This window comes from Phocoena sinus, chromosome 18 (assembly GCF_008692025.1).
Source record: "Phocoena sinus isolate mPhoSin1 chromosome 18, mPhoSin1.pri, whole genome shotgun sequence".
Classification (NCBI taxonomy): Eukaryota; Metazoa; Chordata; class Mammalia; order Artiodactyla; family Phocoenidae; genus Phocoena; species Phocoena sinus.
In genome coordinates, this window is record NC_045780.1 from 2,676,476 (window position 1) to 2,690,192 (window position 13,717).

General features: G+C 41.8%; 1 protein-coding gene across 1 annotated transcript in view; it reads left to right on the forward strand.

The window, feature by feature from the left end:
- The window catches only part of TNFRSF19 (TNF receptor superfamily member 19), an 88,237-nt gene that overhangs the window by 12,617 nt on the left and 61,903 nt on the right, over nucleotides 1-13,717 (forward strand). The window contains exons 2-3 of the mRNA XM_032611748.1: nucleotides 5,931-6,033; nucleotides 8,437-8,547. Coding sequence (XP_032467639.1) covers nucleotides 5,965-6,033; nucleotides 8,437-8,547 — 180 coding nt within the window. The 5' untranslated portion in view covers nucleotides 5,931-5,964. The remainder of the gene's footprint in view (nucleotides 1-5,930; nucleotides 6,034-8,436; nucleotides 8,548-13,717) is intronic.

The window sequence follows — 13,717 nt, forward strand, 5'->3', positions numbered from 1 at the left end:
GACAACAGATGCTCAGCTGTGGCTCATGTTGCCTTAATGTGGGACTCATGGATGCCAGGCTTTCTAATTTTTCATATTGAAAACGTGCCTTTTTTTTTTTTTTTTTTTTTCCTTTTTGCGGTACGCGGGCCTCTCACTGCTGTGGCCTCTCCCGTTGCGGAGCACAGGCTCTGGACGCACAGGCTCAGCCGCCATGGCTCACGGGCCCAGCCGCTCCGCGGCATGTGGGATCTTCCCGGACCGGGGCACGAACCCGAGTCCCCTGCATCGGCAGGCGGACTCTCAATCACTGCGCCACCAGGGAAGCCCATTGAAAACTTACTTTTAAAATTAAGTGCTGTACTGACAGAAGGAAACGATGCATCCTGGCAAGATGCAATACAAGAGCTCCAAAGAGAGAGAAGGAACCAGATAATGATCCTGTGAGGCAGGGAGATATCCAGGGTGCTATGGAAGCACCAAGGAGGGTTCCCGTGCCAGATTTAGGGAGATCCCGGTTTGACAGGTTCAGGGAAGGCATGGTAGATGAGACACAGTGTATAGGAGAGCCCCAAGGCAAAAGACGGGGCAGCAGTGGAGGGACCTGCAGGTTGAAGCAGCCACCGCGGTTCAGATCCAGGGGGCTGCCCCTCCGCAGCTGCTCCCAGAAACCCTGAGCTTTGCCTGGTGACGCACCAGCCCAGGCCTTCAGGATCTGGACGAGGAAGGGAAGGGGGCTGCACTTCGTGTCAGCATCTGTTGGATTTACCCCGTCTAGAGGCTGGCCAATCAGGACGCCTCCCTGTTAATTACCGTTCATTCAGATGAGCATGGCCAATCAGGACGCCTCCCTGGTCGTTACAGTTCATTCAGATGAGCATGGCCAATCAGGACGCCTCCCTGTTAATTACCGTTCATTCATATGAGCATGGCCAATCAGGACGCCTCCCTGTTAATTACCGTTCATTCAGTTGAGCATGGCCAATCAGGACGCCTCCCTGGTCGTTACCGTTCATTCAGGCGAGCATGGCCAATCAGGACGCCTCCCTGGTCATGAGCATGGCCAATCAGGACGCCTCCCTGGTCGTGAGCATGGCCAATCAGGACGCCTCCCTGGTCGTTACCGTTCATTCAGGCGAGCAGCCTGAGCAGGTTAACTTGATAAGCAGCCACTTTCTCTGCCGCTTAACAGAGTGTCTGCCAGCTCTGTGCTTTGGGCTCCCACCTCTTCTTTTTTGCTTGCCTGGTTCTCCTGACGCCTGCTTGCATTTGCTGTAGAGCAGATGGTGAGGCAGGAATGCCACACACCTAGATTCCTGCAAACCAGCATCCTTGGTCTTCTCCTGATATTTAGGCAAACTGTGAAAACCCTTGTGGGCCCGTTGTACATAATCTCATAATGTGTGTATCTTGTGCTTGACAAGCCCTCCCCCAAATAAACAGAACCCGGAATTCCATCTATAAAAGCATTTCTTTACCTTGGCCAGACCCAGAAGTTAAAAGCAATTTCAGTAAATACCTTTTTATGGCCTTGTTTTTATTTTAAATATTATTACTTAAATGCTTGTTATTTCATTAACTTTTCCTTCTTTTTATGAATGCCAAAGCATTTCATAAGGTATTTCATTTGTTTCCAGGAAATTCAAGGTCGCGCTTATAACACTGCGAGGGCTAAATTGTTTATTTCTAAACAGTCTGTGGCCAGGTGGTATGAAAAGTCTCCGCAGCCCTGCTTAGCTGGGAGGCCCTGCAAAGCACAGCTGTGCGGCGTCCTCCCCCAGATGGCACCACCTCCTTTCAGGCACCTAATAACTTCTTCATCAGAGTTGGTGCTCGTTCAACGTGTTACGTGGTTACATAGCTTTGTTCGTGTTGACCGGTTGGATGTAGTCCTACTGTGCTAAGTGGAAGGGACTTGGGTGCTAAGCCCTTGGATGTACTTGGATGGGTACAGCCCTTAGTCAAGCTGGCAGAGCGCCAGGGCCCTGCCTCGGAGTCACCAAGCATGAATTTGCTTTGGTTTCCACTGTTTCTAGTACATGTGTCCTTCGGCCCTCAACGTTCTCCCCACTGTGTGGGGATACTTGATACCATGAATGCTGAGTTCACACTGACCCTGTTCTCAGTCTTTGAACGCTTTCTGCAGCCTCAGTCCAGAGGTCTGAAACGCTACCTGCCCCTCGATTGCGACTGTCTGCATCATGTCCCACATTTGTCCAGAAGGTTGCAGCCTTCAGGGACTGTCACACATACTGGACCATTTGCTCCTCAAGGGTAATATCACTAACAGTGGCGGCCACCATTGCTAATGAGTATGGAGCACTTATTCTGGGCCAGGAACAGTCACATCTTCCAGCTGTTAAGCTCACTTATTCCTCACAGCCGTCCAGGAGGCGGTACTGTCACAACGCCCAATTCAGAGAGAAGGAAACAGACTTGGGTCAGGTCCACAGCTAGTAAGTGATGCTCCCAAGAACAGCAGGAACCACGGCAACATCAGCTTTTACCGTGGGTAAAACCATGAGCTTTTAGTCTGTCCCAGGCCCTGGGCTACGCATCTTACCTGCATTATTTCAGCAGACCCTCAGCTCACCCCATGAAAAGGGGTCTGTTTTTGTCTCTGTAGATGTGTGGTCTCAGAGTGACTTTGCTAAGAAATGGGACTGAAAACCCAGGTGTTCCGGTTGCCATTTTCCTGTGACCATTCTCAATAACGCCCAGGCTGTTTTCAGTTATGGGGGGTTTACCTGCAGAAGACTATTTGAACTTGGCCTTTATATCACCCTGACGGCTCTCAGGATCACCCACCCAAGTCTAAATTACATCCCAGCCTCTTGGCGTAAAAAGCCAGGTTAAACAAGAAGCCACAGAAAACAGAAGTGGCGTATTTCAGTGGCACACTTCAATCCCCAGCTCCCAGTGTAAGAAATCTTCTGTGAAGAGCTGTTTGCGTTTTTTAAGCCAATTAGGATTTTTAAAAATATGTCACTATATCATTTAATCCTGTGTCCTAATCTAAGGCACTGAATGCCTTGAGAAGGCAATAAGATTTTATATAAATCTGAAACAGAATGTTTATTTTATCCTGTTCACCACAGAAGAATTAGATCTGTTACGTGCAAGCAAATGTCAGGTGTTTCCCACAATGTATTTTTCATTGTTTTGTGCTTCTTCATTCACTTAGTTAATTCCGGAAACGTTCACTGAGCACCTTTGTGCTCGACACTGGGAACACAGAGAATTCTAGGTGTGATCCTAAAATTGAATGCTTTAAAGGAACATTCAATCTGGGAGTGAAACTGACCTGCAATGTGATGGGTCTTGTCCATGGACGTGGAAAGGGCTGTGGAACCCCAGGGAGCACCTCTCTTCACTCTGCTTGGCTGTGGACCGCATTCAGCAGAGTGATAGTTGAGCTGGTTCCCAGAGGGACCCAAAAAGCGAAAGCCTGTCCAGACCAAGAGGGCAGGATCACGGGTGTCCAGAAGAACTGTGGGTATCGGGGTACGGCTGAGCTAGGCGGGCAGTGAGAGCAGTGACCCGTGATGGGACCGGCAGGCCGGCGGGTGAGATTGTACAGGGCATAGGTGCCGGGCCGAGGAGTTCAGAAGATAAACTGCAGGGACAAACCCACCTGTACCCCTGGAAATTTAGGTGTAGCAGTGCCCTCCTTGTATTTCCCATTCAAACTACTCAATTTAGCCTGTGTGTTGGGAAGAGAAGACAAATCAGCACATTGGATCTAGTTCCATTAATGTTTTTCTACCCTATCATCTAAAAAAGACCCAAAATCTTTGTGATGCAAAAATCATAGTACACTTTGTTCAAATTTTCTCCTTTTTTTTGGTAGTGTATATGTGGTTTTTATCTCATCATCTTTTTTAGTTTATAAACTTTCAAAAAGGATCATGTTACTTACTTACCTTTTTTGCCCCAAGAGCACTATTCATATATTTTTTCCATTATTAATGAAATATTTACACTACAAAGATTTTTTTAGGGTAAAGAGGGATCACCTGGATCCCTGGATCACCACAGTATAAACCTAAACCATTGATAATATGTTGGCATATTTATTTTTGTACACAAAATGGGTGTATCTTACAAAGTCAGAAGCATAGCGCCATGACTTCTAGATTGATGTGCCTTTCCAAGAAGAGGCTGCAGTGTTTGTGTGCCTTACACAGTAATCCGCACCGTATCCCAGGAGAGTTTTCTGTGTCAACTGGATGCTCGATTATCGACCGATTATGGACAGACTCTATTGATCTCTTCATTTCTCATGTTTTATGTAAATGCTTTGGTATTTATACCCTCTTTTCCACATTAGTTTACTTCCATGTAGATTTTATGTTGTTTACTTTTAAAAAATTAACACATTTTAAAAAAATCGAAGACCCCGCTGGGAAAGAGACAGCCTAACGCATACCTTTCAGGGAATGTGATTTTATCTTCTGACCCCAATCCTTTGTCTACACAGCAGCAGGTTGCATGGTTGGGTAATTGCTGGATGATTTTGAGATATGCAAGGGGAAAAAAAGCTATGACCAAGAAACTGGAAAAGAAAAAAAAAAAAAGCCGTTTGAATTCACTCAAAATGGGTCTTTCATTCAGCCAAGCTTAAAAATGATTTTTCATTGCCCTGGTGGTTGGAGCTGCTGGGGCAGCTGGGATGACCACCTGGGTTGGTCTCCAGGCGGGGGTGGGGTGCACCCCTGGCTGGCTGCTTGGTCCCCGGTTAGGACAGCAGCCTGCTCAGCCCGCTTCCTTTCTTGTTATTGTTGCTGTTTTTCTTGAGCTCTTTGGTTCTGGTTCTCTGCTCTGGTTTCTTTCCAGTTAGTCAGGTTATCTGCTCTGGGTTTCTGTTAAAGAGAAACGGAACCATTTTTTTCTCTGATCAATGGAGCAACCAGGCGAGTCTTCACTTTTTAAACATTTTCAAATAAATCTCTTCTCTTGACATTGAGTGAATCTGTAAAACAAAACAAAACATTCATTTCTACATTTTCGATCATTCCTGGTAAAGATAAGGAGGCTTAGTTTATCTTTTCCTGAAATGTCAGGATAGTGCCTCCAATTCATCACTTGTAAATGATTTTTAGATGGTTTTAAATAAATGCTCATTTTTCTGCTAGTAGATGATTTGCGCTGCACTGGTTTGGGGAAGAGCTCACAAATGCCAGATGTTAGCTATTTCTGCTTCTTAGTGGAGCTGAAGGCCCAATACCCAAGCACACAGTTTTTATTAAACGGAGCAGGTTGTTTTCAGGTGTATGTGACACGGCGACATTGGAGCCACCCACCTGGGTTTGCATCCAGCTCTGCCTCTCACTGGCGATGTGACCTTGGGCAAGTGACTCAGGCCTCTCTGAGCCTCAGTCTCCCCATCTCTAAAACGGGGATAATGACAGTATCCACCTTCTAGAGTAGTTGTGAAGATGAAATGAGTTCTGCTAAAAATAGTACCTGGTATGGCGTGCTTAGCATGTGTTAATTGTTATTTTATCATTGTTATCATCCTGTATGACTAAACCCGTATAAATGGAAGGTTTCTATAAGTCACAGTTTGAATGTGATTCTCTGCTGGGTGAAGTCGACTGGACGCTGTAGAGACTTGGATAGAAAGAAAATAAAGGCATGTGTAGCCTGGGAACTCAGAGCCAGCAGGAGTTTTGTATATACTGTGTAGGTAGACAAAGCTTCAATTCTCATAACCTAAATTTGTAAAGAATTACATCGTACTTGTCTATGGTATCCTTTAAAAAGGTGATTCCTTTTAAAACATAAATAGTGTTACGTTTTACTAACATACTAAATAATATCATGTTTTACTAACATACTAAATAATATTATGTTTTACTAGTGTATATAGTAAATGGTAACATTGTATAGTAAATACAGAAAGCAGTCACTCATGTTATTAATGTTAACTGTATCTTCTTATCTTTTAGAGCTCTTCAACCAGAAATACATTTAACGAGAGCAATGGCTTTCAAAGTGCTACTAGAACAACAGAAAGCATTTTTCACGGTTGTAGTTTTACTAGCCTGTTTGGTAAGTCAGCTCTTTACTTTCATAACGTGGGGAAAGAATTCATAGAACTAGTACCCAATCTATTTTCTATTTCTAAACCCATATCTTAAAATTTTCTTTCAAATTCATTTTATCATTGTTGCATTTAATTAATAAGTCAAAGGTTGCTGTTGGGTCTTGACTTGTGTAACAGTGATCGCAATTATTTATTTAAATCTAGACGAAATCATAAAATCACAGCATCACTCGTTGCTGCATGATAGTGCTGCTCCATCGAGTTTATAGGCAGATGCCTCTCACAGCACAGCCTAACAAGACCTTAGAGTCTAGTTTGGAGCCCATGACTTCACAGTTTGTGAAAAATTAGGAATCATTTCTTAAATGCTATTGTTTTATATAGTTATTTATATCCTTCTTGGTTTCAAAAAGCATCAAAGACAGATGGAGAATTGTAATGTTTGAAAGTTTTAACACAAAACATCTATGAAGGTGTTCAAAAGAATGACTGAAACATTTAATCTGGAGATGCAGTCATGATCTACAAATATAAAAAGAATTATTTACACTGAAGACAGTTCCTGAAGTCTTCTTGGAAGACAAAGTAAGAGGAAATGGGGTCTGATTGGAGTCTGACATGCAGATGGATGTAAGGAAAACATCCCTTCCTTGAGTTGAGGTTGTTAAACATTGGAAGAAATGGTCCACAAGAGAAGCTGTGGCATTTCTTTCTCAAAGCGATGCAGTGTCTTTGTGGTGGAGGGGAATCTCCTCTCTCCTTCAAATAAAACCAAACTCCTCAAAGATTGGTTGTTAATGAGGGTTAAGAAAGGTGGGAGGTGATTACTAGACCTTTAGCCCCAAGTCATAGTTTGGTCTTGAACCCCACCTTGGATTCTCCCTCCTGCCTGTTCTAGAGGTTAAGGCTGTGATTTTATTTAAGGAGGTTGGCTGACTTCATTATAGATATTTGCTCCAAGGTGGAGACAGTTTGTACTGAATAACCTCCCATTGTTATAACCATCAAAAACCATTTCTGTGCACTTGTGCCGTGGACATGACACACACCAGCCTCTGTTCCCCCAGTGCTTCCTAAGGTTCTCAGTTTTCCTTTAGGGAAACAAAATTGTGTCAATAGTCAGGAATGTTACTGAGGGAGTCCCTGCTTGATGTAAGGGTTTAAACTGAATGTTGTCACCAGTCTGAGATTCTGTTAATATCAACATTTTTAATGAAATACCGTCTGTTAAGAAGCAGATATACACACTTTTGTAGGATGGTGTGTATAAGATGAACTTACATTTTTAGGTAAAATAAGAAATAAAGACTATATCTTGAAAATGACTTACAACCTTTGTTTTTGCAAAGCAGATAATCTTTGCATTTAAGTCCTATGCTGTGAACCAAAGTTTATTGTTAGGACATAGAGAACAGACTTGTGGTTGCCAAGGGGGAGGGAATGGGGGAGGGATGGATTGGGAGTTTGGGGTCAGCAGATGCAAACTATTACATATAGGATGGATAAACAACAAGGTCCTACTATATAGCACAGGGAACTATATTCAACATCTGGAGATAAACCATAATGGAAAAGAATATGAAAAAGAATGTATATATATGTATAACAGAATCAATTTGCTGGGCAGCAGAAATTAACATAACATTGTAAATCAACTATACTTTAATTTTTTAAAACAAGTATATTGTTAGGTCCAATTTAAGTGGCAAGATGGCAATCAGTAGGAACGTAAGTTCATGTTTACATGACACTTTTACTCTGAAGCATTCAGAGAATTGGGCCATTGTTATTTTCATCATTCTCAGGAATCTTACTGATGTCACGATTGTCAGAATTTTTTGAATGATGAACTCTAAGTAAATGGAATTCAGCTGAAAAACTTCTGCATCAAAGCTGGGTATCAGATATGTCTAAAGGATAATAGCAGAGCTCTTGGGACTAGTATATGTATTCCATTTACTTATTTATTCAACTCATTATGGGAGATATGTTTTCTTAAAGAGCAAAAATATAATTCTTGAATTCAGACTTTTTCAGGTTGCAAAAGGACCTCGGTCTCTGCATAACTGTTCTTTTATACATCTTCTTACTTAGAAAAGAGAGCAGTTTCTACCTGTTTTTTACCTTGGGTACTCAGAAAAGTGTCAGAAGAAGACAGCAGTTAAATCCAGAAAAAGAGAACTCTCATTCAAGGAATACAGAGAGGAATCAGGCTTGTTGATTGAATTGTCCCACTGACTTTTCCAGAAAGTGGTTATTCTTCCTGAAGTGAAAACTGAGTTGGCCTCGCTCTGAATTAATGTTTACATTCAGTGATTATGCAAATAACACTGAAGATACTATTCCTTTTTTGTGAAAAATAGAATTAACCTCCCTTAAGATAACGTGTTGTGAAACATTTATTTCAGGCATGTAGAGTGATCTGTGAAACAGGAGACTGTGGACAACAGGAATTCAGGAATCAGTCAGGAAATTGTGTTCTCTGCAAGCAGTGTGGGCCAGGCATGGAGTTGTCCAAGGTAACTGTCGGGTGTGTGGGAAAGTTGTAGACCTCTGTCTTTAAAATGTGTTCTTTTCAGCTAAATTCTTTCAGTTAATGACTAGTGAAGATTTCTTGGTTTCCCTTTAGCCAAATATTGCACAATTCCCTTTTCAATACATTCGATTCATGTGTCTTACTGAGATAAAAGAAATAGATTCTAATAACCGTAATTCAATAAATGTCATTGTTGTGTATAATTTAGTGTTTATTGTATTTTATTGAAAGAATAGAATCATTAAACAACAAGGTCCTACTGTAGAGTACAGGGAATTATTCAGTGACCTGTGATAAACTGTAATGAAAAAGTATATGGATAATGGGGTCACTTTGCTGTACAGCAGAAATTAACACAACATTGTAAATCAACTAGACTTCAATAAAATAAATTCTAAAAAAGAGTAGAATCATTAAGGTTTATTTGCCTTAATTAAAAGAATCAGCATTCTGCTAAAGATTTATAAATAAAGCATTGATAACAGAAAATGGTAATAATACCATTTACTGGGCCTTCTTTTTCTTAAAATTAAGGTTACAATTGCTAGTCAAGAAAAACAGGGCCCAGCAGTGTCTTAAGTAACCAGGCTCCAAGGTCGCAGTTCTTTTCCAAGCCAGGGTTTTGAACATCCCTTTGACAGTGCCAGTATGATTATTAATTTTCCCACTTTGAGTATATGCTACTCCCAGGATCATCTTCAATGTATTCATTTTCACCACTGCTTGTGAGGCAGCTGTGTTCCAACTGGGTGGACTCAGAGTTCTGGGCGTTCCTGGGCACTTTGTCGTGAGCATGTTCAGAGCCGCACATGCATTTGCTTTATTTTCTGACCTTTTGAAGACGTTGCCAGTTGTGGACAATTGATGTATCGTTTTGTTCTAAAGAATGCACCAAGGTCTTCCTGTTAGAAAAGGAACAAAAGATGTGTCTTTTTATTTTAAGTGACTTTTCAAAGAGAAGTCCTTTCCCCTACAGTCTGCTGTTCTCTGAATTTGAGTCTTGTCATTCATAGATTTTTGATCGATGGTCTGCAAACAGCAGGAAACAAAGAATTATGCATTCCACAAGTGATTCCTGGTGGATGGCCTCTCTGGGTGTTGTGTCTGATATGTTGGCTTTCAGCTTCTTGTGCCATCCGCTTGGAAGGAACTGGCTGAAGTTTGAACTCCGCGGTGTCTAGTTGCTGGAGCACCCTGGCCGATGTTTTTTAAATCCCTGTGGATTGTAGTAACATGAGTTTTCAGACATAGGTTTTGCTCTGTTGGATGTAAAAAGGTCCTTTATAACAGGAGGGCTGCATATCTAGGATCTGTCAACAAAGTAGTTAAGAATGCGATTGTGCCCGCGAGGAAAACAGTGATGTTTCTACCCCTCAGAGTTCTTTTGTCAAATCTCTGTGAAAATATGAATGAATCACAGATTCGAAGAGATGAGTGAATCATTTCTAAGAAATTGCTCCCTAACCTTCATCCTTTATCTAGAGAATGAAGATGAAGGTTCTATCAGCTCGCAGTATTTTTTTTTAAATCCATCCTCTGAGATTATCTGATAACAGTTTCTGTATTTCATAATTTCCCACAGATATCCATAAGAAGTATTTTTCATTAGGTAGTAATTTTCCCCGAGTATTGCAGTAGCTGTCCAACTTTATTGGAGCAGCCAAAAGGAAACAATCTGAATAACCCTGCCTGTGTGTACTTATTTTAGTTATTAATATTTGTGATCATTTTCCTCATAAAAAAAAGACCAGGACAAAACATTGAGTGAGAAAGAGTAAAAGTAAAGGTAACGACGCCACTGAAATATTAGATTCTCAGGACCCACTCAGAAGCACAAACTTACAAATGTAGAGCGTGTTCCTGCCTGTCCTGAGGTGTCCACCCTGCAGGCAGGCAACCCCTCAGCTTTCACCCTCACTGTCTAAACAGACCACCCAGCTCCTTGTGACAGACACTTAGCGAATCTTTGCTCAAGGAGTGGACGGATCTGTCAACCTCGGATAGGTTTTGGAAAAGAAGGTGACAGTTAAATCTAGTAATATAAAAGTTAATGAATGTGTGATTGTGTGTTGCAAATAATGTTTTGCCAAGTCTTTTAGCTTGGTTTTAGCTCTTAGTAAATAAAATTAGCAAGTGAGCCTCGCTCAGGGTCTAAAATGTAAAACATGAGAAAGGCAAAGGAGTCAAATACACCTATGGAAGTAAAAATACATTTTTATTTTCTAGTTAGTTAATCAAGGCAAAGGATGTGAGTTTTTTTATAAACCATTACTTTGGAGCTGGAAGTTTCTAAACTGTCCACTCAGAAATTTGCAGTTGCTTCCTTCCAGGCTGCCTTTATTAAATCTTTAGCAAGAACATACATCTTTCGAAGGAAAGAAGAGTAAGTTCTGAGTATATTAAAATCAGATAAATCACTTAAATCAACAAGTATGTTCAGCTGGTTAATTGTCACTTCCAAGCTTTGCAAATCAAGGCAAAATTTATTCTTTTCACTGAGACTAAGTTTTTGTTAAATTGTTAGATAACCACATTTATAAATAGTCTCTTTGCTTGTTGCTTGGAATACTGACTATATCATTGCGGGGGGGTTACCTGTTAATTTGTAATGAAGCAGGTGAGCCCAAGAGTCTTTACTTTTTTAACTGAGCTGTACCCTTTTGGCTACCAGTGGTGTTTGAAATTTTGAAAGCACAATAAATAGCAAATATTTTATAATTAGTTATGAAAAAGTAGGGAAGCTGGATCAAATTATTGATAGCCACAACTAAAGTTTTCTTTATATTAAGAATTTTTAAAAGAGCATTTTCACCAAGCGTAGAGTTTCTAATAATCTTGATTCTAACATTATTATGTAACTTATTCTGCTGTACTGAGCATAATTGAAAACTTCTGTCCATTTTTCTACTATCATGTCTATCCAAAATAAATTCTGGGTCATGAGGTTCTTCGAATTACAAACATATATCTATACCTTAAAACTCAAGCTTGGAAATACTTTGGGTAAGCAGGTGTAGTTAAAATTTCCATCTGTGGTTTTATTACTCCTAATTATTATTTTCTTTGGAAGGCATTCAGTCCTGCGTTTTCACGAGGTGTGGCTTACTCTCCCACGGTTAGGTCTCTACATTGGGACATGCAGTTGGGCTTGTTGGAAGGTGCTGGAAGAGCTTTCCAGGGGCAGCATGTGCTCTGCTCACCTGTGGTGTGTGGTCAGCGCTTCCCGACCGCTTTTTACTTCCTTTCAGTTGTGAGAGCGTAAGGAGTCTACGCAGCAGCTCCAGGTTCAATAAGACCCTTGATGCTTGTTGAGAGCAGTACCCTTCTCATCTTTGGCCACTTTTTAAACGAGTACTTATTTTCACCTCTCACCCTGGATACTTTGCGTGTGTTCATCTACAGGGTGTGTCTTAACCTAAAAAATATGGACTCTCTCTCAAAATGTCTTTAATTGTGAGTCTGTGATATATACCATGCAATGAAAATAGCTAACATTGGCCAACATGTATTATAGTGAACCAGGTTCTATGTGATCTTTGTATGACATAAGGAATTCTTACAGCATACGTCTTAAGTGGGGAGTATATATAACTACCCCTGTTTACAGATGCGACACAGAGGTTAGTCGCTGTGTCCACCATCACTGTAAGTAAGTGACAGTGTCGGGGGGAGGGGGGGCTCTTGGGGTCACCGTCTGCCTCCCGCCTTGATAATGCCCGAGGACAGCACACCTGGAAGGACTTTCTGTGCTGATGCACATGGTCTCTACCTGTGCTGTTCAACACGGGTGCTAGGAGCCACTGTGGTTATCGAACACGTGAACTGTGACTGGTGTCACCGAGGAACTGGGTTGCTTATTTTATTTCATTTTAAGTAATGAAATTTAAGCTTCCCCATGTGAGGTTATGGTTGTCATATTGGACAGTGTTGTTCTAGAATGATCGACTTCCCTCCAGAAGCAGTGGCTTAGGACCAACTTTGAAAACACAGACAAATATCCCAGCGTGTGCGATGCAGGAGCTGCTCCCAGCAGCCTTCTCCCCGCCCTCCTCCTCCGCTTGTCCAGGTCCCCACCCGTCCCTCCCACTCCGCTGGCTCCGCCCACCAGCGCTGCCCTGGGGCCACGCAGAGCGTTAGCATCTCAGCAGCCCTTTCGGTTCCCAGGTCCCTCCCACAGAGCCCCAAGCACCATCTCTGTCATTTCGGCTCTTTTTAGTAACTCAGCTTAGGAAGTCGTTTTCCTGAATCTTTGGGAAAATATGTGACGGGTCACCGAGCCACTTAGAATCTGTGTTGAGGACTTTATCCCCTTGAGCCCTATTTCCTCTCTCCCCCACCGCAGGGTTTAAGTTTTAGTCTTTGAAAGTTTATGATAAAGATAATGAATAATGTCTTTTTCCTATTTCCGAGGCAAAATATACCGAGTATGATTTCCACGTCTCTGTAAGCAAGCTACGCTGGGCGTTTTGACCACGACCGTGTGCGTGAGTGTTCGGTGGCGTCCTGGGGCTCGTGAGAGTGAGCGGGAGATGATTTTTGTTTTCCCGAAGTGACCACGTTAGACTTGAATTCTCACCGTCTAGAGTTTGCCCGCCCACGGCCCCTCCTCCGCACCGAGCATTAATGCCAACAGTGTACTTTTAACACGATCGCCTCCCGGCAGTAAATCAGGAAACTAGTTTTTGCATGAGCCTCTGGAAACAGACTTCAAGTCTCTGGAACGGTTTTCAAAGTAAGCTTTGCTAAGCAATTATTGGGATGACTTTAGTTAATGTGAAAAAAGTTAATTCTTGTAAACAACGGCACCCTTCCCTCCCCGCGGGTGCATGCGGGGCTTCCTATTTTTAAAGACATCTCCTCTTTGGAAAACTGTTTACATCCTTAGGAAGAAAATCACACAAAAATTAATGTAATTTTCAAGCATAAAAAGATTCATTTCTGCCATTTAATTACAGTGTCGCTCACTTTGTGTTTAATTATACCTAATCAAGCCCAGTGGTGTTTGGCAGATATTAACAAGCTCTAGCTTGTAATTTTTCTTTAGAAAACTCAACTATGGGTTTTCACAAACCAAAAGTTGGGGGCATGTGTCTTTGGCGTTGTTTTCTTAAAGGAAATTAAAAAGCTGATTGCTGAACACCAGCCACACCTGA